This window comes from Budorcas taxicolor, chromosome 15 (assembly GCF_023091745.1).
Source record: "Budorcas taxicolor isolate Tak-1 chromosome 15, Takin1.1, whole genome shotgun sequence".
NCBI lineage: Eukaryota > Metazoa > Chordata > Mammalia > Artiodactyla > Bovidae > Budorcas > Budorcas taxicolor.
In genome coordinates, this window is record NC_068924.1 from 43,779,780 (window position 1) to 43,802,961 (window position 23,182).

Here is a 23,182-nt window from a genome sequence, read left to right on the forward strand (position 1 = left end):
GGATTCAAATAAAAGCTTCCAATGTATATTGTGCAGTTGTGGGCAAGTTACTTCAGCTTTCTGTTCCTTAGTTTTCTCATGTGTAAAATGGGTATATACTTCTTACTTCTAAAGTTAAGAGAATCAATTGTTATGATATGGAAAATACCTGGACAATAGGAAATGCTCAATAACTTTTAGTACTATTGATGACATCAATAATAACGATGCCCGAGTGATGCTAGCAGGGGCATTCCCCTGGCTGCAATAATTGAGGATTCAGACTTGGAGGATATCAACTGCTTCTTCACAGACTTTCAATCAATCTTTCTTCATTCAATCCCACGCCACATCTTTGCCTTTAAAGGAACTCATTACGTTCAATTCCTAATACTTTATAGGTTCTGAAAGCCAAATTGGTTTGCTTCTTAGAGTCTTTCTCTCTGTAGGCACTTCACTTTTTATTCTCTAAACCTGCACTGTTCAATATGGTAGCCTCTAGGCATATGGCTACTAAGTCATTGAAATGTGACTGACCGTCCATGAGGTCGCTAAGAGTTGGACACGACTGAGCAACTTCACTTTCACTTTTCAGTTTCATGCATTGGAGAAGGAAATGGCAACCCACTCCAGTGTTCTTGCCTGGAGAATCCCAGGGACGGGGGAGCCTGGTGGGCTGCCGTCTATGGGGTCGCACAGAGTCGGACATGACTGAAGCAACTTAGCAGTAGCAGCAGCAGTGTTACACATGTGGAAATGATAATATTGGGGATATTTGGGGTTAAATAAATTAATTTCACCTGTTTGTTTTCACTTTTTAAATGTGTGGCTACTAGAAAACTTTAAATTATTGGTTGACTGAAAATTTTGTTCAGGTTTTTAATCCAAAGTGTTTGACAAACCCAATACATAAGTAACTGGCATTTTATTTCTATTGGATAATGTTGCATCTTATAAACATTTTGACATCTCTATCTGCTGTCATGTTTTCTCCCATCCTCTTCAGTGTTTTAGTTGATACACTTTTTTTCCATTTTTGTGACGTGTCTGGAGAAAGCAAAGATAAATGAGTGTGCTCCATCTGCCATGCATGTGTGCACATGAAGTCGCTTCAGTCGTGTCCAACTCTTTGTGACCCCACGGGCTGTAGGCTCCTCTATCCATGGGATTTTCCAGGCAAGAATACTGGAGTGGGTTGCCATTTCCTATTCCAGGGGATCTTCCTGAGCCAGGGACCAAACCCGCATCTTTTGTACCTCCTGCATTGGCACAAGCACCATAGTGGTACTCCTGCACCCCTAGGAGCACTTGGGAAGCCCTCCATCTGCCATGTTTAACTGGAAATTATATCTAAGCTTCTCATAACCTAGTTCCTGCTTATATTGCCTCATCACTTTATGTCACTGACCCTAAATGAACTACAACCAAAATGAATTACGAATAGTTTTCACAGCACATAAGAAAGCTTCAAGCTTTCATGTCTTTGCTTTCTCTGCAACCTTTTCCTGGACTATCCTTCAAATTCCTCTCACCTGTCTGCCTAGCAACTTCCTCATTCTTTAAACACTCACTCAAATTTTACCTACTTTCAGAAGCTCTTTCCTTATTTCTCCTCCTTACAGTTGAACTGAGTGATTTGGAGTCCAGAATATTTTCTGCCTGTTCTTGATTCTATGACTATCTACCCTATAAGGAACCTATCTTATTCATAAGAACCAAAAGAATGTTAAAGAAATTCATAAGGACAGTAACAAGAACTGTGGCGACACAGAGGAAGGAGAAGCTGGCTAAAAACGTTTCATGAAGGCAGTACTTTTCAGCTGTTCTTCAGAGAAGTTTTTAGCAGTGGAGATGTGTTAGGAATTTTCCAGGCAGTGTGAACAGGATAAGCAAAGATTCCCGGAACGCAAGAAATATGTTAGGGAAATAGCAAATGGTCTAGTTTGAACGGCGCATTGATAAAACCAGATCAGGGAGGGCCTTGAGGTCACAGAAAGCAGCTGGACCTTTCTATCAGGATAAAGGGGAGTTTTTCAAAGATGTGAAGCTATGGAGAGCTGTAAACGCATCACACCTGAGTTTTAGCATTATCACCTTGGGCTTCAGGTGGAGAACGGATGTGCGGGGCCTTCCAGAGGGACTGGAAGCTTAACCAGTTAACTGATGGGCGGTTCAGGAGGGGAGTGAGCAGTGTGGTGATGAGGGTGAAAGGAAGGGCGCGGCCACCCGTAGTTTAGGTGTAGAACGCCCCTGTGGGCGTGGGTTACAGGGAGGAGTTTCCAGCTGGAACGAATGAGAGGGCGCGGGTACCATTCCGCGCACCTGGGGACCGCGCGGGAGGAGCGAGTCAGCCCCACGCGCCGCGCTCGCGTGTCCCTCGCGCGGCGCCGTCCGCGCGACGCTCGGTGGGCGGAGGCCGCGGGCGCTGCGGTTCCGGTTCCGGCGGGCGCCCGCACCTGCGGCGGGGGCGGGCGGTCATGGCGTACTCCACGGTGCAGAGGGTGGCCCTGGCCTCGGGACTCGTCTTGGCTGTGTCGCTGCTGCTGCCCAAGGCCTTCCTGTCTCGCGGAAAGCGGCAGGAGCCGCCGCCGGCGCCCGAAGGTAAGCGCGGGCCGACTCCCCCACCCCGAGCCGCAGGGCGAGCACGAGCGCCTAGAGCCCTGCAGGAGGGAGGGCGGCCGAGGGGGTCTCCGGCCCCGCGGAGTTTGGGAGGTGCCCAGCGCCAGGGTTCTCTTGGCCCCAGCGGGCAGCGGGCGGACCGGGTCGCTCCAGGCCTTCGCCTGCAGGAGCGCGCGCAGACGAGCCTGGACGCACTCTCCGGTTGCTCTCACCTCTTGCCCTCGCTGGCCTAACTCAGCTACTCACTGTCCGCCCAAGTGCTTTGAGTCAGGAGGGCTGCCACTTGAATTCCCCTTTTTAGGGTGTCCGTGTGCTTTCTCTCGTGCTTTCGAATGAAATAGTTGGACTGGGTATTATTAACCTTAATTTGTTGTGTATTTTCAGTTTGGTGTCGAGAGCTCTCTGCTTCAGGCTCTTTTTGTGCCTTCGTAAATATAATGTGAAGATTTTAATAATCCGAGTTTCAGTTACTGAGATGCACATGGTTCTGCATTTTCGTTATGTGAACAAGTATTTCTTAATCCTTTGATACTGGCATGATGTATGTGGTGGTTAAAAATCCAACCTGTGGTTTGCATTCTGGGGCTTTTGCATAATGGGTGAGTGTAACAGGGCAGGAATGCCAAAGGCTGGGAGAAAAACTGGAACAGTTCTCTGTAGATTGTGAAGTTCTGGTAACTTTCTTCTGGAAATTGTCTGTGTAACATCCTTGAGACCCGGTTTTACAGTGTTCGTGCTTCCACTGATATTCAACCTGTTAATGTTGGACAGCTCCTTGAACTGAAACTCATTTCCCTCTAATTTGTGCACATTGACTGTAACTCCACCCTCTTGTACATCATAGATTATAAATACAAGAAATGCAAAACACCAGGCTCTAGGGGTGAAGGGCAGATCCAACCCAGAATTCTGTGCATAGACTTTGCTTGATAATCTTAATGTTTGTAAAACTATCTCCCTGGGAGAAACTTCTTTAAAAAAAAAAAAGGCAAACTACCTCATTTGTTGGGTTTTCTTTCTTTCTTTTTTTTTTTTTTTTCCTTTCTGTCTTGTTACAAAACGCCAAAGGTTTTACTCACTTTGTCTAATGATGAAGAGTGAATTGACGATGACCCTAAGCGGTTAAAGATTTGTCTACAATAGTGTCTTACCACGTTAAATTTTCATCGTGCTGAATTGTCTTGAATAAGTTCTCTTCAATACGGGTGGGAGATACTCTTCTAAATGTTGTGTAGAGAGACGATCAGAGATGGCTTTTTCTCCTAAGAGCTCAAGTAATAATAATCAGTGTTCTTATCTTAGAAACTTTGCAGTTTCTGTTCTCTTCATTCCTCAAGTGTTATTTCCTCGGCATCCTTCTCATTGCTCAGCTTAAATGTAATCTCCTCAGAGGCTTTCCCTGATGATTCTAACTAAAGTCACTCTTTACACTCGCATCATTTCCTATTCCTGTGTTTTATTTTCTCGATTGAAGGTGTTATTGTATCATATGACATTTTCTTATATGTTTTACTAGGTTTTTTTTGTTTTTTGTCTCCATTTTGTAGAGTGTAAGCTCCTGAGGGCAGGCAGTGTGTCTTGTTTACCACTATTTCTTTAGCATTTGGCATATAATGGACAGTCAGTATTTTTAAATGAATAAAATGCTCTTTTTGCGTTCATTATCAAAGTAGTATACAGGTAAAAGTAAGTTAGTGTTAGTTTTTCAGTCGTGTCCCATTCTTTGCGACCGCATGGACTGCAGCCTGCAGATAGCACCTCTGTCCATGAAATTCTCCAGTCAAAAATACTGGAGTGGGTGGCCATTCCCTTCTCCAGGGGATCTTCCCCACCCTGGGATTGAATCCAGGTCTCCTACATTGCAGGCAGATTCATTACTGTTTGAGCCACCATAATCTATGTAAAAACCTACATTAACTGATGTAGTCCAGTAACTGTAATTTGCTAACTAAAATCCTTGTCTTGGTACACTGACATTTTAAAAACGATGACTCCTAACCATTATTGGGTTATATATCCCTTTGAGAATCTAATGAAAATTACGGATTTTTCCCCTAGGAAAAATGCCTATACTTTTTGTACATACATCGAGAATTTGAGTATCAACTCAGAGAAACCACAGACTCCAGAAACTCCTGCTCTGTAGAAAGGGATAGCCCTGATTCTTTGAAAATTCATGTCATCCGTGTCTTAAAATTTGTGTCATTATAGCTTCCATCTCTGCCCATTGGCATATATGAAATGAGCATTGTCCCTTTTCCACATGACAGCCGTTAAGTTAGTCTTTAGCAAATATTTATAATGTACCCTTTAACATAGCTTACACTCAGTATATAAATACTGTTTAATTCTTTAAAAAAAAAAAAAAAAAGCCAAATCCCTGCCTTGAGGAACTCACAGTTGAGTAGAGGGGATAAGACATTGACTAAGTGCAAAAAAGTATCAATTGCAGGTACTCAAATCCTTGCAGGGAAAGGAGGAGACACATGTTAGAATGGTTAGTTTTATTGGTGTCTCAAGAAAGGTGTTATGGAAGAGAAAAGCCTTTTCTCTTTTTTTGGTAATAGCTTTCTTGAGATATAATTCACATACCATGCAGTTCATGTATTTAAACTGTGTGACTGCATTAAAAGATACTCAACATTGCTTATTATTAGAGAAATGCAGATCAAAACTACAATGAGGTATCAACTCACACTCGTCAGAATCAGTTCAGTTGTCACTCAGTCGTGTCTGACTCTTTGCAACCCCGTGGACTGCAGCACTCCAGGCTTGTTTGTCCATCACCAACTCCCAGAGCTTGCTCAAACTCATGTCCATCAAGTCGGTGATGCCATCCAAGCATCTCATCCTCTGTTGTCCCTTTCTCCTCCTGTCTTCAATCTTGCCCAGGATCAGGGTCTTTTCCAATGAGTCAGTTCTGGTCAGAATGTCCATCATCAAAAAATCTGCAAACAGTAAATGCTGGAGAGGCTGTGGAGAAAAGGGACCCCTCTTGCATTGTTGGTGGGAGTGTAAACTGATACAGTCATTATGGAAAACAGTATAGAGATTCCTTTAAAAACTAGGAATAAAACTACCATGTGCAGTGACCATACCAAGTGCTGATGAGGATGCAAAGCAACTGAAACTCTCATACTGCTGGTAATGATGTAGAATGGTACAACCACGTTGGAAAACAATTTGATAAATGCATTTTAATAAAATTAAACATATGCTTACCACATTAAAAAAAAAAACAAACTGCCATATGACCCAACAATCCCACTACTGGGTGTATACCCTGAGGAAATCATAATTGAAAAAGACACATGTACCCCTGTGTTCATTGTAGCACTACTTATAATAGCTATGACATGGAAGCAACCTAGATGTCCATCAGCATATGCTTGGGTAAAGAAGCTGTGGTACACATACACAATGGAATATTACTCAGCCATAAAAGGGCACACAGTTGACTCAGTTTTAATGAAGTGGATGAACCTAGAGCCTATTATACAGAGTGAAGTAAGTCAGAAAGAGAAAAGCAAATATCATATATTAATGCATATATATAGAATCTAGAAAATGGTACTGATGAACCTATTTGCAGAGCAGCATTGGAGACACAGACATAGAGAACAGACTAGTAGACACAATGGGGGAAGGAGAGGGTGGGACAGATTGAGAGAATAGCATGGAAATATATATACACTACCATATGTAAAATAGATAGCCAGTGGACATTTATGTATGACACAGGAAACTCAACCCCGTGCTCTGTGACAACCTAGAGAGGTGGGATGGGTGGGAGGTAGGAGGAAGGTTCAAGAGGAAGGGGACATGTGTATACCTATGACTGATTCATGTTGATATGTGGCAGAAACCAACACAATATTGTAAAGCAATTATGCTCCAATTAAAAACAAGTAAATTTCAGAAAAAGCAGTAGCCATTTGCAGCAAAATGAATGGCTCTAAGAATATGCGTAGTGAGAACAGAGACAAATACTATGTGATATCGCTTATATGTGAAATCTAAAAAATAGATGAATATGTATGCAAAACAGAAACAGAACCACAGATGTAGAAAACAAACTTGTGGTTACCAAACAGGAGAGGAAAGGGGGGAGGGTAAATTAAGGGTACGAGATTAACAGATATAAACTACTATGTATTAAATATGGATAAGCAACAAGGATATACTGTATAGCCCGGGGAATTATAGCCATTATCTTGTGAAAAACCTATAATGGAGTATAATCTGCAAAATATGGAATCATTGTACTGTACACCTGAAACGAATATAATATTGTAAATCAACTATACATCAATAAAAAAGTAAGCAAAAATAAAGTGTGTGAATGGTTTTTAGCATGGTCACAGAGTTATGCAGCCATCGTCACTATCAATTTTAGAACACTTTATCATTCCCGCTGCCCCCCAAAACCATCTTTAACCTCTTTAGCCATCGCCCATTAACAGTCCCCCACCCTGAGCCCCTTCAGCCTTCAGTTCGGTTGAGTCATTCAGTTGTGTCTGACTCTTTGTGATCCCATCAACTGCAGCACACCAGGCTTCCCTGTCCGTAACTCAAAGCAATCTCCCTGAGTTTGCTCAAAGCCATATCCATCAAGTTGGTGATGCCATCCAACCATCTCATCCTCTCTTGTCCCCTCCTCCTCCTGCCTTCAATCTTTGCCAGCATCAGGGCCTTTTCTAATGAGTCAGTTCTTCACATCAGGTGGACCTTCCTAGGCAACCATTAATCTACTGTCTATAGATTTGCCTGCTATGGGCATTTCATGTAAATGGAATCATACAATATGTGATCTTTTGTGACTGGTTTCTTTCACATAGTATGTTTTCAAGTTTCATCCATGTTGTAGCATGTATCAGTGCTTCATTACTTTTCATGGCTGAATAATATTCCATTATGTGGAATATTCCATCTGCATTTTATTCATTTATTAGTTGGGCATTTGGGGTTTTGATGATTATGAGTAATGCTGCTATTAACATCCATGTACACATTTTTGTGTGGATATATGCTTTCATTTCTCTTGAATATATGCATTTGGGAAATGTGAACATTTTAGTGTGGCTGGAACTAAGAGTGGAATTTCACTCATATTGTTACTCTGTGAGCAGTTTTGAGGAACTGCTAGATTGTTTTCCAAAGTATCTATCATTTTACATTCCCACCATTAATATGTGAGGGTTCCAGTTTCTCCACATACTCTCGGACGTTTGTTATTGCCAGCCTTTTTATTATAGCCATCATAACGGGTGTGAAGTGCTATCTTATTGTGCTTATCTTATCTTATTATCTTATTGTGCTATATTTTTTTTTGTATTTCCATGACGACTAACAACTTTAGTATATTTTCATGTGTTTATAGGCTGTTTGTGTAACAACTTAGAGAAATGTCGGTTCAGGCTTTTGCCCATTTTTAAATTGGGTTTCTTGTCTTTATTGTTGAATTATAAGAATTCCTAATGTATTTTAGGTACAAGTTCATTATCAGATATGTGACTTGCAAATATTTTCTTCAACTCTTCACTTTCTTGATGGTGTCCTCCTAAGAAAAGTTTTTAATTTTGATGAAGTCTAACATTTACCTTCTTCTCTTCTGCTTTTGATGTCAGACCTAAAAAAATAATCTCCAGATCCAAGGTCATGAAGATTTATGTCCATGTCTTCAAGTTTTATAGTATTTACTCTTATATTTAATCCTTTGATCCATTTTGAGTTAATTTTTGCTTTTGATATGAGGAAAAGTCCAACTTCATATGGATATATGGTTATCCCAGCATTATTTGTTGAAAAGAATATTCTGTTTACATTGAACTGTTTTAAGACCCTTGTTGAAATTCAGTTGACTAAGCGTGAGAGGTTATTTCTGGACTCTCAATTCTGTTCCATTGACAAACATCAGATATAGAATATATACCTGTCCTTACGTCAGTACCACACTGCCTTGATTACTGAAGCTTTGTAGTTAAATTTTGAGATCATGAAGTGTTAGGTCTCCAAACTGTGTCCTTTTATTATCAAGGTTGATTTCTGAGTGCTGTGGCTCAGGATTCCCATACACATTTTAGGATTAGCTTGTCAATTTCTGCAAAAACCAGCTGGGATTTTGTTTGTGTGGAATCTGTAAATCATTTTGAAGAGTATTGCCATCTTAATAACAATAAGTCTTTTAATCTATGAATAGGATTTTTAAAAATTTATTTAGGTCTTTAATTGATTTCAGGCTTCCTTGATAACTCAGTTGGTAAAGAAATCTGCCTGCAATGCAGGAGACCCTGGTTTGATTTCCTGGATTGGGAAGATCTGCTGGAGAAGGGATAGGCTACCCATTTCAGTATTCTTGGACTTCCCTTGTGGCTCAGCTGATAAAGAAACCACCTGCAATGCGGGAGTCCTGGGTTCGATCCCTGGGTTTGGAAGATCCCCTGGAGAAGGGAAAGGCTACCCACTCCAGTATTCTGACCTAGAGAATTCCATGGACTGTATAGTCTATGGGATCACAAAGAGTCGGACACAACTGAGCGACTTTCAGTAGTTTTCAGTGTAGAAGTCTTCTTTTGTTAAATATATCCCTAAGTATTTTATTCTTTTTGATGTTATTGTAAATTGAATTATTTTATTAATTTTAAGACTATTCATTACTCAGCTTTAGAAACACAATCTTTATGTATTAATACTGTATTCTGTAGATTTGCTGAATTGCTTATTGGCTGCAGTAAATGATTGTGTTGTCTGCTGCTGCTAAGTTGCGTCAGTCGTGTCCGACTCTGTGCGACCCCATAGACGGCAGCCCACTAGGCTCCTCCATCCTTGGGATTCTCCAGGCAAGAACGCTGGAGTGGGTTGCCATTTCCTTCTCCAATGATCGTGTTGTCTCCAGAGATTGTGTTACTTCTTTCTTTCCGACCTACATGCCTTTTCTTTTTCTTGCCTAACTGCCTGGGCTAGAACCTCTAGTACAATGTCAAATAGAAATGGTGAAGAGTGAACATCCTTGATTGTTCCAAATCTTAAGAAAGCTTTCATACCCTTAAGGATAGTGCTAGCTATGGATGCATTAATATAACTAAAGAATTTTTTAAAGGGGGCCTGTTGAGTGTTTTTATTATGAAGGGATTGAATTGAATTTTGTCAAGTGCTTTTTCTGTCTATTAAGTGACCATTGGGTTTTTGTCCTTCATTCTATGGATATGATACATTACATAATTGATTTTTGGATGTTAAAACCTTGCAGTTTTTTTTTTTTTTTTAACTAAATTAAGGAGGTATCTCTAACGTGTTTTTATTAGCCAGATTAACAAGGATATTTCAGGCAGAGGGAACACAGCAAAATCAATACCCAGAGCTTTGAAATAGCTTTAGAGTTGTAAGAGATGAGACAAGGGCCCAAATTGTAAAGGTTTTTTTCATGCCATACTTAAGGAGTTTGGATCTTATTCTAAAGATCGGTGAGGCCATTGTGAGTTTGTTAGGAGAAGAGAAACTTACAGTCTGAAAGGACATCTTGGCAACAGTGTAGAGGCTGTATCAGTGAGGGTTTCTTCAGGGAAAATGATGTTGCAGTAGTCCATTTGAGACCTCGTGAACATCATTAAGGCAGTGTGTTTGGGCTCATCAGTTTAGGATTCTCATGGTAAGTAACAGAAAATTCAGCGGAGTTGTCAAGTTGAAAGGAGGATGTATTGACTAGTGCACATGAAAAGACTTCGTGTTAGAATTGGCCTCCTGTGTGGTTTGATCCAGAGGTTAACAATCCCATCAGGGCTTCTATCTGATTTTCTTTGTCCTTTTTACTTCTGGGTTCCTTCTCATGTCGGCTCTGTCCTCTGGCTTCTCTCTCTCAGGCTAGAAACAGTATTTGCAACAGTTCCAGATATCACCTCCTCATATTTAATTGTCCAGAGAAAGAATGTTTTTTTTCTTTTGAACTCTTCCTTCACTCCCATATCACTTTTATACCTCCAGCCCCAGTTCTTTCCCAGTAGTTCCAGCTAACATATCCACCCATCTTATTGACTTGAGTAAAGTTATTTGCAGTGCTCTGGGTAGAAAGAATATGCTGATCCGCTGTGGAGTTGAGAGTGGTTCCCAGAGGGAAATAGGGATACTGGAGGAAGAAGGAGTAAATGGAGCAGGGGAAGTGTCCACATTGAACAGGAGGGAAAAGAACAATTTTAAGAGACATTTTTAACTAGAAGTGGAATGTGAGGCAGAGGGAGGCATCTTGAATTATTCTCAGCTTATTGGCTTAGGTGACTATACCAAATATACCTTTACCAAAATAGTAATGAAGCAACATAGATTAAAGGGGAAAGACAACGAGTTCAGAAATTTGTAGACTAGTATCACATCCCCCTTTTCCATCTTTTTTCATACGTGAAATCCCTAGGTCCCACATCCATTCCTCACATGATGTAGTTACAAGTATCTGAGTATGGCCCTCTTAGAAGGCAAACAGCAAGTGTAAGCCAGTTAGCTCATGGAAGAACAGCCTATTGCATCTCCCATCCCCCTTTTTAGGGGGTTCCCTGGTGGCTCAGCAGTTAAGAATCTGCCTGCCAGTGCGGGAGACTCACTTCCCAACCTGGGGATAGATATTGGAGCAGGAGGAAGTGGCAGCCTGCTCCAGTATTCTTGCCTGGAGAATCCCATGGACAGAGAAGCCTGGCAGACTACAGTCCATGGGGTTGCAAAGAGCTGGACTTGACTTGGTGACTAAACGCATATCCCCCTTTTTAAAATTCTTTAGTTCTATTAATGCATCCTAGGGATTGCTTTAGACTTTGGGTATTTTACTTGCTGATTTTGCTGTGTATTAGAATTTTAAACTTCCTTTTTTTTTTAAGAGGTACTTCTATAGGTTTGTCCATTTTGTACATTCACTTGGTGTTTTGGAACCAAATAGAGGAATATAGCCTTCCTTGTTGCATTTTGTCTCAATTTGATGAATTCTAGCCTCTTGAGTTTTTTTCAGAATATTTATTGTTTCATTCATTGTATTTGTTTTTACCATCTCTCTCAGCTATGTATCATTCTTGATTTTTAAAAAACCTTGTTTGTTGAAGACATTTCCAAACATAAGAAAAAGTAAAGAGAGTAATATAATAAGATGAATCCACATCATCCTGCTTCAACAACCATCGTCCTGTATCATGGATATCCCCACTTACTTTCCCCCCATGCAAATACCAAATCTCAGACACTGGGATTTCATTTCATCCTTAAGTATTTTTGTATACATCTCTGAAGCATAAGAAAATAAAAATCATTTTTTAAATATAGCTTCAATATCATTATCATACCTGAAAGTCAGTGATTCCTTAATGTCATGAAATCAGTATTCAAATTTCTCTCACTGCCTCATCATTTTTTTTCATGATTTCCCCCTTGATTGTGATTAGCATATCTTCTTGATCATTCACATTATCTAAAAAAAAAAAATCTATCAGTCTTTTGAAACTGCCCTTAAGGTCACCCCATTCTGTTCATGGAAACCCATTTGTGTACAGTCATTAAACCAGTTGGTTTGATTGCTTTATCCCATCTTATTCTGTCCAATATAGGCTTATGGTCTGCATGCTTCCTTTCTTCCCCCTTCATTGTATTCTCAACATAGAATCCATACTAACCCTGTTAAAGCTTAAGTCTCCCTCCACAGAACCCTCCAATGGCTTCCTGACTCACTCAGATGAAAAGACAAAGTCTGTACATGACCTACAAAGCCTACTTAATCCTCTTCTCGTTGCCCTCTTTCCCATTTAGCTTTGAGCGCACTGGCCGCCTCCTCACTGTGGTTTGAACGTTCCCGGTGTGCTCTCACCTCAGGGCCTTTGCATTTGGTGTTTCCTCTGCCCGAAATGCTCCTCCCTAGATAGCTGTGTGCATTTGCTTTATCTTCTTTACATCTTAACTTAAAAGACATCTCCTGAGCCTTCTTTGGACACTCTTGCTAAATCTTTACTTTCCCCCAACACATCCTATCCCCTTTTCCTGCTTCATTTTTTCTCTTAGTATTTATCATTATCTTGTGTATCATCTCTTTTCTGGTTGAAATAGGAGGCTCCATGAGGGTCAGGATTTTTGCTTTGTTCACTGCAGTATCTCCAGCTTTAGATCAGGCCCGCACATAGTAGAAAATCAATTAAAGAATTTAATCAATAAATTAATTAGAATTAAGCGAATTAATGAATACTGGCTCCCAAGGATCAAGGTTTGCTCTATTAGCATTTATAAGCCATTATTGTTGTTTAGTTGCTAAGTTGTGTCCAGTTCTTTTGCAACGCAGTGGACTGTAGCCTGCCAGGTTCATCTCTCCATGGGATTTCCCAGGCAAGAATACTGGAGTGGTTCTCATTTATTATTATTTATGGCTGCGTGAATTATTGTACATCCATATGATAGACTGTTATGATTCCAGTAAGTTATATTCATGAAGTATTTTTGTGTATGTGTAGCCAGGTTTGTTTTTCTTTGAAATCAAAGGGGAAAAAATATCGATTTCTCTGGAATCACTAAACCAGTGGTATTGATTTATAAACAGGGTGGACAATACAAATACAGAATAAATTATACCTAAATTTGAAATCTGGTACTGTGCACCTATTTTTTGAGACTTTTAATTGGAGTATAGTCGACTTACAATATTGCATTAATTTCTGCTGTTCAAAGTGATTCAGTTATACCTGTATCAGTTCAGTCAGTCAGTCGTGTCTGACTCTTTGCGACCCCATGAACCGCAGCACACCAGGCCTCCCTGTCCATCGCCATCTCCTGGAGTTTACCCAAACTCATGTCCATTGAGTCAGTGATGCCATCCAACCGTCTCATCCTCTGTTGTCCCCTTCTCCTTGTGCCCTCAATCTTTCTGTGCATCAGGGTCTTTTCAAATGAATCAGCTCTTCGCATCAGGTGACCAAAGTATTGGAGTTTCAAGCTTAACATCAGTCCTTCCAATGAACACCCAGGACTGATTTCATTGAGGATGGTCTGGTTGGAGAGTCCAAGGGACTCTGTGTGTCCAACACCACAGTTCAAAAGCATCAATTCTTCGGTGCTCAGCTCTCTTTATAGTCCAACTCTCACATCCATACATGACTACTGGAAAAACCATAGCCTTGACTAGACGGACCTTTGTTGGCAAAATAATGTCTCTGCTTCTTAATATGCTGTCTAGGTTGGTCATAACTTTTCTCCCAAGGAGTAGGCGTCTTTTAATTTCATGGCTGCAGTCACCATCTGCAGTGATTTTGGAGCCCCCAAAAATAAAGTCTGACACTATTTCCACTGTTTCCCCATCTATTTCCCATAAAGTGATGGGACCAGATGCCGTGATCTTAGTTTTCTGAATGTTGAGCTTTAAGCTAACTTTTTCACTCTCCTCTCTCACTTTCATCAAGAGGCTTTTTAGTTTCTTTTCACTTTCTGCCATAAGGGTAGTGTCATCTGCATATCTGAGGTTATTGATATTTCTCCCGGCAGTCTTGATTCCTGTATATACATTTTGAAATATTCTTTTCCTTTTCAGTTTATCATTGGATACTGAATATAGTTCTGTATGCTGTGAAGTAGGACCTTGTTTATCTGTTCCGTGTGTAGGAGCTTGCGTCTGGTAGCCCCAGCCTCCCACTCCATCCTTCCCCCAGCCCTTCCCCTCGGTAACCGCAAGTCCGTTCTCTATGTCTGTGAGTCTGTTTCTGTTTTGTAGATAGGTTCACTTGCATCATATTTTAGATTCCGCAAATAAGTGACATCATATGGTATTCATCTTTCTCTTTCTGAATTCACTCAGTGTGATAATCTGTAGGTCTACCCACGTTGCTGCAAGTGGCATTACTTCATTCTTTCCAGTGGCTGAGTAATTCTCTGTTGTATGTGTACCACATCTTTATCCGTTTATCTATCAGTGGACATTTAGGTTGCTTCCATGTCTTAGCTCTTGTGAATAGTGCTGCTATGAACATAGGGGTTCATGTATCTTTTTGGATTAGAGTTTTGTCAGGATATATGCCCAGAAGTGGGATTTTTTTTTTTTTTTCATTTAGAAGAAGTGGGATTTCTATATTTCAAATATTTTCTTCCATTCTATGGGTTGTCTTTTTGTTTTATTTATGGTTTCCTTTGCTATGAAAAGGTTACCAGTTTGATTAGATCTCATTTGTTTATTTTTGTTTTTATTTCTGTTGCCTTGGGGGACTGACCTAAGGAAACATTGATACAGTTTATGTCAGAGAATGTTTTGCCTATGATCTCTTCTAGGAGTTTTATGGTGTCATGTCTTATGTTTAAGTATTTCAGCCATTTTGAGTTTAATTTGGTGTAGGGTAAGAGAATGTGTTCTAACTTCATTGATTTACATGAGGCTGTCCAGTTTTCCCAACACCACTTGCCGAAGAAGCAGTCTTTTCCCCATTATTCTTGCCTCCTTTGTTGAGGATTAATTGACCATAGATGTATGAGTTTCTTTCTGGGCTCTCTATTCTGTGCCATTGATCCATGTGTCTGTTTTTGTGCTAATACTATGATGTTTTGATTACTGTAGCTTTGTAGTATTGTTGGAAGTCTGGGAGAGTTATGCCTTCTATTTTGTTCTTTTTCCTCAAGATTGGATTGGGAATTCTGGTTTTTTTATGGTTCTAAATAAATCTTAGGATTATTTGTTCTAGTTGTGTGAAAAATGTCATGAGTACTTTGTTAGGAATAACATTAAATCTGCAGGCTACTTTGGGTAGTATGGCCATTTTAACAATAGTAATTCTTCCAATCCAAGAGCATGGGATATCTTTCTATTTCTTTGAGTCATCTTCAATTTCCTTTGTTAATGTTTTATAGTTCTTAGTGGGTAAGTCCTTCATCTCCTTGCTCAGATTTATTCCTAAGTGTTTTATTTTGGGGAGTGCAATTTTGAAAGTTATTTATTTATTTTTTACATTCCCTTTCTGATATTTCATTGTTAAAAGAAATATATCTGATTTCTGCATGTTAATCTTATGTCCTGCTACCTTGCTGAATTTCTCAGTTCTAGTTTTTGTATGGAGTCTTTAGTGTTTCCCATTAATATATATTGTATCATGACATCTGCATATAATGACAATTTTAGCTCTTCCCTTCATTCGAATACCTTTTATTTCTTGTCTGATTGCCATGGCTAGGACTTCCAATATTATGCTGAATAGAAGGGGTGAAAGTGGGCATCCTTGTCTTGTTCTGGATTTTAGTGGGAAGTCTTTCAGCTTTTCACCATTGAGCCTTGTATTGGCTGTGGGTTTATCCTAAGTAGCTTTCATTATATTGAGGTATGTTCCCTCTATACCCACTTTGGTAAGAGGTTTTTTTTTTTTTTTTTAATCATGAATGGATGTTAAATTTTGTGAAATGCTTTTTCTGCATCTGTTGAGACGATCATGTGGTTTTTGTCTTCTCATATTTATTTGCTGTATCACATTGATTTGTGTATGTTGAACTATCCTTGTGAACTTGGAATGAATCCCACTTGGTTGTGGTATATGATGTTTTTATGTGTTGTTGAATTTGGTTTGCTAATTTTTGTTGAATTTTTGCATCTATATTCATCAAAGATATTGGCCTATAATTTTCTTTTTTGGTGGTGTCTTTGTTTGGTTTTGGTATAAGGGTGATGATAGTGGCTTCGTAGAATAGAATATCTTTGGGAGTGTTCCTTCCACCTCAGTTTTTTGGAAGAGTTTGAGAAGGATCAATATAAATTCTTATTCATATGTTTGGTAGAATTTGCCTGTGAAGCCATTTGGCCCCAGACTTTTGTTTTGTACAGAGTTGTTTTTTTTTTTTTTTGTACAGAGTTTTTTAAAGATTCTGTTTTATGCCTAGCGATCAGTCAGCTCAAATTATCTATTTCTTCTTGATTCAATTTTGGTGAGCTGTTTATTTCCAGAAACTTACCCATTTTCCCTAGGTTGTCAAATTTGTTGGCATATAGTTTTTCAAAGTAGTCTCTTAAGTTTTTTTTTGTATTTCTGCAGTATTATGTGTTAAGGCTTCTTACTTCTTATTTTGTTCTTAGCCTGGCCAGAGGTTTGCCAGTCATGTTTATCCTTTCAAAGAACACACTGTTGGTTTCACTGATTTTTTTCTTTTTTCTTTTTAATCTCTACTTCATTTATTTCCTCTGATCTTTATTTCCTTCCTTTTACTGACTTTAGGTTTTGTTTGTTCTTTTTCTAATTCTTTCAAGTGAAAGGTTAGGTTGTTTGTTTGAGATGCTTTTGTTTCTTGAGGAGGCCTGTATCACTGTGAATTTCCTGATTATCACTAGGACTTGCCTCCTAGAACTGCTTCTGCTGCAGCCCACAGATTTTGTATGGTTGTGTTTTCATTGTGATTTGTCTCAAGATATTTTCAAATTTCCTCTTTGGTTTCATTATTGGCCCAGTGGTTTTTTAGTAGCTTGTTTTTAGTCTCTGTGTAATTGTTTATTTTCTCATTTCTCTTTTCTGTGGTTGCTTTCTAGTTTCATGACATTGTGGTCAGAAAAGATGCTTGAGATAATTTCTATACTCTTTAATTTGTTGAGGCTTGTTTTGTGCCCTACTGTGTGGTCAGTCCTAATCAATGTTCCATGTGCACTTGGAAAAAATATGTATTCTGGCTTTTTGGATATAATGTTTTGGAAATTTCAACTAAGTCTAACCAGTGTATTGCATAATCCAGGGTCTCTGTCGCCTTATTGAATTTTTTTGTCTAGAAGATCCATCCATTGATGTGAGTTGTGTTTTAGAACCTCCTACTAGTATTGTATTGCTGTTATTTTTCCCTTTATGTCTATTGGAATTTGTTTTATGTATTTGGTGCATATATGTTGACAAGTGTAAATTCCTCTTTTTGAATCGATCCTTTTATTATTATATAATGTCCTTTATATTCCTCTGTGGCCTTTGTTTTAAAGTCTGTTTTGTCTGATATAAGTAGTGTAACTCCCACTTTCTTCTCGTTTCTGTTTGAATGCAATATCTTTTTGCGTCCCCTCCCTTTCATTCTGTCTGTGTTCTTTGCCCTAAGGTGGGTCTCTTATAGGCAGAATATTGTAGCTGTTGTTTTTTCAATCCCGTCTGCTACTCTGTGTCTTCTGATTGGAGGATTTAGTTCATTGACATTTAAGGTAATTACTGATAAATATGAATTTATTGCATTTTAAGTTGTATTTTCCTGTTGATTTTATATTTATTCTTTTTCTCTTTCTTTTTGTTTTTCCTTTTGTGGTTTGATTTTCTTTTGCATTATACTTAAATTCTCTCTTTTTTTTTTGTGAATGTGTTATATGTTTTTGTAGTTATTCTGTTTTTCAAGTATGTTAATTCCTTCCTTTATCTGTGTACTTTAGACTGGTCATATAGGCTCAGACACACTCTAGGAAATGAAAAAGAATCTACATTTTTCTTACTCTCCTCTCTCACTTTATGATTTTTATATTTTCTTGTACATCTTTATATTTGTCCATTTGTTCTTCATTGTGGTTATGATCACTTTCACAGAAATTTTGAATTTTTAAAAATCTGTACACTGGCCTTATTATCTATTTTTTAAATTGTAATATTGAGTTTTTTTTAATTAAAAAAATTTTTTTGACCATACTGCACAGCTTGCTGGACCTTAGTTCCCCAAACAGGAATCATGCCCAGGTCCCAGGCAGTGGAAGTCTGAAGTCCTAACCGCTGGATCACCAGGGAGTTCCCCTGGTGTACTGCAAAGCAAATGATGTAAATAAATGATTTAGGTGATTTTGTCTTTCCTATATATTTATAACTTCATTTCTGTTTAAAAAGGATCTTTCAATATTTCCTTTAGGATAGATTTAGTATTGCTGTGTTCTTTTTATTTTTTGCCTATCTGAGAAATTCTTTGTCTCTCTGATTCTAAATGATAATCTTGCTTGGTAGAGTATCCTAGGTTGCAGATTTTTCCCTTTCAGAACTTTGACTATTTCTTTCCATTCCTTTCTGGCCTGCAACATTTCTGAAGAGAAATCAGCTGATAGCCTTACGGGAGTTCCCTTGTAATTAAGTCCTTGTTCTTTTCTTGCTACCTTTAGAATCCTATTTTTAACTTTTGAAATTTTTATTATTATATGTCTTTTTATAGGTCTGTTTGGGTTTACCTTGTTTGAGACCTTCTGTGTTTCCTGTACCTAGATATCTGTTTCCTTTCGGGAAGTTTTCAGCCGTAATTTCCTTTAATACATTTTCATTCTCCTTTTTTCTTTCTTCTCATGACGAGTTCTAAATGATATGCAAAAATTGTGTGCTATAAATAGAAAGTAAAGATGTGTTCACTATGCATAGTCACTAGAAAGAAGCAGATCAACATTTTAACAGTGGTTATTTTAGGAATTATAGGTGGTCATTATTTATACTTTTCTGTATTTTCTCAGTTTTCCATAGGTATGCATTTCTTTTACAACCAGAAAAAAGTTTCTTCCTTTTCATGTCCACTCCATAAAAAAGGGAAGAATCATTTTTAGAATTGAGCCCAAGAGCTACACAAGATGTTCACTTCTCTATTAGTTGAAAAGTCCACTGTCCTGCTTTTGCTTTTTGCAAATTGGAACAATAGTTATCTATTGCCATTTGTTCAAAATTTTTCTTTACCAATTTAATTTCTAAATTTTTTTTTAGTTTGGTGACGTTATTTGCAAGTTTTACCAGTCTTCCTGGAGGAAATTATTTAGTGAATGGATTTGAACTTATTTTCCTCACCCATCTGGGACATTTTTTCCCTCTATAATTGTTAATTCTCTTCCATTTAATCCTAAATTCATATCCTTTGATAGAGAATATGGAAGTAAAATACAGGTTGAGCAGTTCTGCTTTCTCAGCACTACATTTTATCATCAGTTAAATTTGCGTTTTCTTTTTTTATTGGAGGATAATTGCTTTACAGTGTGTCGGTTTCTGCCACGTAACAGCATGAATCAGTTCTGTGTATATAGGCTGGGCTCCCTGTGTTACACGGCAGCTTCCCACTAGTTATGTATCTCACACGTGACAGTGTATGTATGTCAGTGCTACTCTCTCAGTTGGTCCTAGCCTCTCCTTCCCCTGCTGTGTCCATAAGTCCACTCTCTATGTCTGCATCTCCATTTCTTCCCTGCGAATAGGTTCATCCATATTATTTTTCTAGATTCCATATATGTGCATTAATATGTGATACTTGTTTTTCTTTTTCTGACTTATTTCACTCTGTATAAGAGGCTCTAGGTTCATTTACCTCACTAAAACTGACTCAGATTTGTTCCTTTTCATGGCTGAGTAATATTCCATTGTATATGTGTACCACATCTTATTTATCCATTCATCTGTCAGTGGACATTTAGGTTGCTTCCATGTCCTGGCTGGTATAAATAGTGCTGCGATGAACATTTGGGTACATATATCTTTTTGAGTTGTGATTTTCTTGACTATATGCCCAGTAGTGGAATTGCTGAGTTATACGGTAGTTTTAGTCCAAGTGTTTTAAGAGATCTCCATGGTATTCTCCATAGTTGCTGTATCAGTTTATATTCCCACTAACTGTGCTGTAGGATTCCGTTTTCTCCACATCCTCTCCAGCATTTATTGTTTGCAGTTTTATTTTTTTTAATCTTTTTATTTTGTATTGGGATACAGCCAGCTAACGTTGTGATAGTTTCAGGTGAACAGTGAAGGGACTCAGCCATATATATAGAGGTATCCATTGTTCCCCAAACTCCGCCTCCATCCAGGCTGCCACGTAACATTGAGCAGAGTTATATGTGCTGTCCAGTAGGTCCTTCTTACCCATTTTAAATATAGCAGGGTGTACATGTGTATCCCAAGCTCCCTGTAAATTTTTTATTTCCACTCTAAAAATATCCCTTTTGCCTTTGCTAGCCTTCTGTAAACTTAGTTTGAACCTTGGCCTCCTGTGTGGTTCTCCCAAGTCTTGCTGCTCTTTCACTCTGATTTCTTCTGTCTTCTATTCATCTTCTGTCTGTTCCTTTAGAAGAGCCACCAGTACGTGTTTCCCAGGAAAACAGTAGATGGACTGGTAGCTCTTCTAAATATCCAAGCAAAAGTGCATTTCAGGAGCTTTCTTCTTAGAGTTTCATGCCATGGAACTACATGGCTTTATTTTTAGGACTTCTTAATTCTGCCTTACTAGAACCTGTGCCACACAACCCCTACGTTATTGCCACAAATTCTGAGATGGGATGGTCTCTCTTTCCTACGGTTCTCCTTTCATTTCATCAACCAGTTTCTTCTTTGGCCAGAATAGCCATTCTGCTACGCATCTTACACACCCGTGGAACATGAAAATGTCAGCATACTAGGTCAGGGGCTTGTCAGTTGTTCCCAGTTAGCTGACTAAGACTCTGCACAGGTGCCAGAGCGTTTGAAGTCTTCCACAAAGACAGAGTGCTGCTTCTGTGCTAGAGTTGACCCCAAGGGAGTCCCGCCCTCCGTCTCTATTGGCTGGGGCCCATGGCGCTCAACAGCAATGTCACACCGGGCATCTCTCCTGCTCACGCTGCCTGCCTATTTTCCATTGCGCATCTCACTTTGAATGCCTATAAACAGGGTTCCTTACCATTGCCTCCTCAGGAAGCCTGCTTCTCTGGAACAGTTCAGACTCCTCTTGTCACCGTCTTCTCCTCAAGTGAGTCCTACTCACTGGCTCTTAATTTCATGCATACATATGTTATGGACATATATAACATGGACATATATACATAATGGTAAGTGCCTGAAACAAATTATTTTGGTCCCTTACTTGTTCTTCTCCTAAGGAAACATCAGACATCTATTCTGAAAGTGTACACAAAGAAGAGAGGAGACAATTTTGAGAGACTGTGAGTGCATGTGAATTAAACACTTTTTCAAATTCAAAAACTCGGAGGTGTGTGGGTATGGAGCACCATGATGAGTCACTCTGACTGCTGTTTTCTTTTCTCAAAACTGTGAAGTTGAAAACACTCAGGATAATGAAGTAAACGTTTAGCCTTGAGAGTGACTGGGCTGCGTCTTGAGATTCCAGAAAGGGGTAACAGACCTAGTATTAGTTGTTCAGATCAGTTCAACAAAGTGTACAGCATGTGAGACCCAGAGCATGCCCTGTAGGCATAAAGAAAATACTGGACTTTCATTCAAGAAGTTCATAGTTTATCCTCCAGCCAGGGTACCGGGAGTGCATCTGTAGTTGAATAAATTGGATTTATTACTTGTTCAGCAAAGGAAGATGTATACCATGATGAAGCACACAGTATCTCAGCAAGAAGAGTGTTAGAAAAGTCTTACTATAGAGATTGAGGCTTGTGTTAGGTGATTTTGAAGAAGGTTCAAGGACATGGGGCTTTGCTATGGATTGTGTGCTGTCAGAAAGTTGGGTGAATTCTGTGACTGGGTGTCTTAGTAGAGTTTATGTAAAGAGAGCAGTCTTAAAAGCTATAGCTATAATTAACAAAGTGGCAGTAGTCCACAGTCACTCATCATCTAGGAATAGTGGCTGTTTGATAAACACACACACACACACACACACACACATTTCTTATTTCTTTGGGCAGTGTTTGTGTTTTTTGTGTGTTCAGACAGATTACAGAATGTTATTATTATTATTTTGCCTTGATCCATTGTGGTCATGGAATGGCCTTGTCTGCTGTTGATGTCTGAAATTGCCTACGTCAGTAATGTCAGATATGCAGATGACACCACTCTTATGGCAGAAAGTGAAGAGGAACTAAAAAGCCTCTTGATGAAAGTGAAAGAGGAGAGTGAAAAAGTTGGCTTAAAGTTCAACATTCAGAAAACTAAGATCACGGCATCTGGTCCTATCACTTCATGGCAAATAGATGGGGAAACAGTGGAAACAGTGTCAGACTTTATTTTGGGGGGCTCCAAAATCACTGCAAATGGTGACTGCAGCCATGAAATTAAAAGACGCTTACTCCTTGGAAGAAAAGTTATGACCATCCTAGATAGCATGTTAAAAAGCAGAGACATTACTTTGCCAACAAAGGTCCGTCTAGTCAAGGCTATGGTTTTTCCAGTGGTCATGTATGGATGTAAGAGTTGGACTGTGAAGAAAGCTGAGCACCGAAGAATTGATGCTTTTGAACTGTGGTGTTGGAGAAGACTCTTGAGAGTCCCTTGGACTGCAAGGAGATCCAACCAGTCCATTCTAAAGGAGATCAACCCTGGGATTTCTTTGGAAGGAATGATGCTAAAGCTGAAGCTCCAGTACTTTGGCCACCTCATGCGAAGAGTTGACTCATTGGGAAAGACTCTGATGCTGAGAGGGATTGGGGGCAGGAGGAGAAGGGGACGACAGAGGATGAGATGGCCGGATGGCATCACCGACTCAATGGACGTGAGTCTGAGTGAACTCCGGGAGTTGGTGATGGACAGGGAGGCCTGGCGTGCTGTGATTCATGGGGTCGCAAAGAGTTGGACACGACTGAGCGACTGAACTGAACTGAAGAGAACACCAAGAACTAACTGTGAGTGCCAGGCCAGCTGGTAGCAACACCAGATCTTTTCTTGTTCTCAGATGTGATTTGTAGGTTTCGATTAGCACTAACTAAAGT

The 23,182-nt window shown here is 39.3% G+C and overlaps 1 protein-coding gene across 2 annotated transcripts in view; it reads left to right on the forward strand.

The window, feature by feature from the left end:
* The first annotated feature begins 2,456 nt into the window (after positions 1-2,456).
* The window catches only part of RIC3 (RIC3 acetylcholine receptor chaperone), a 55,389-nt gene continuing 34,663 nt past the window's right edge, over positions 2,457-23,182 (forward strand). For both annotated transcript variants that reach the window (XM_052652535.1, XM_052652536.1), the window contains exon 1: positions 2,457-2,580. In XM_052652535.1, coding sequence (XP_052508495.1) covers positions 2,457-2,580 — 124 coding nt within the window. The remainder of the gene's footprint in view (positions 2,581-23,182) is intronic.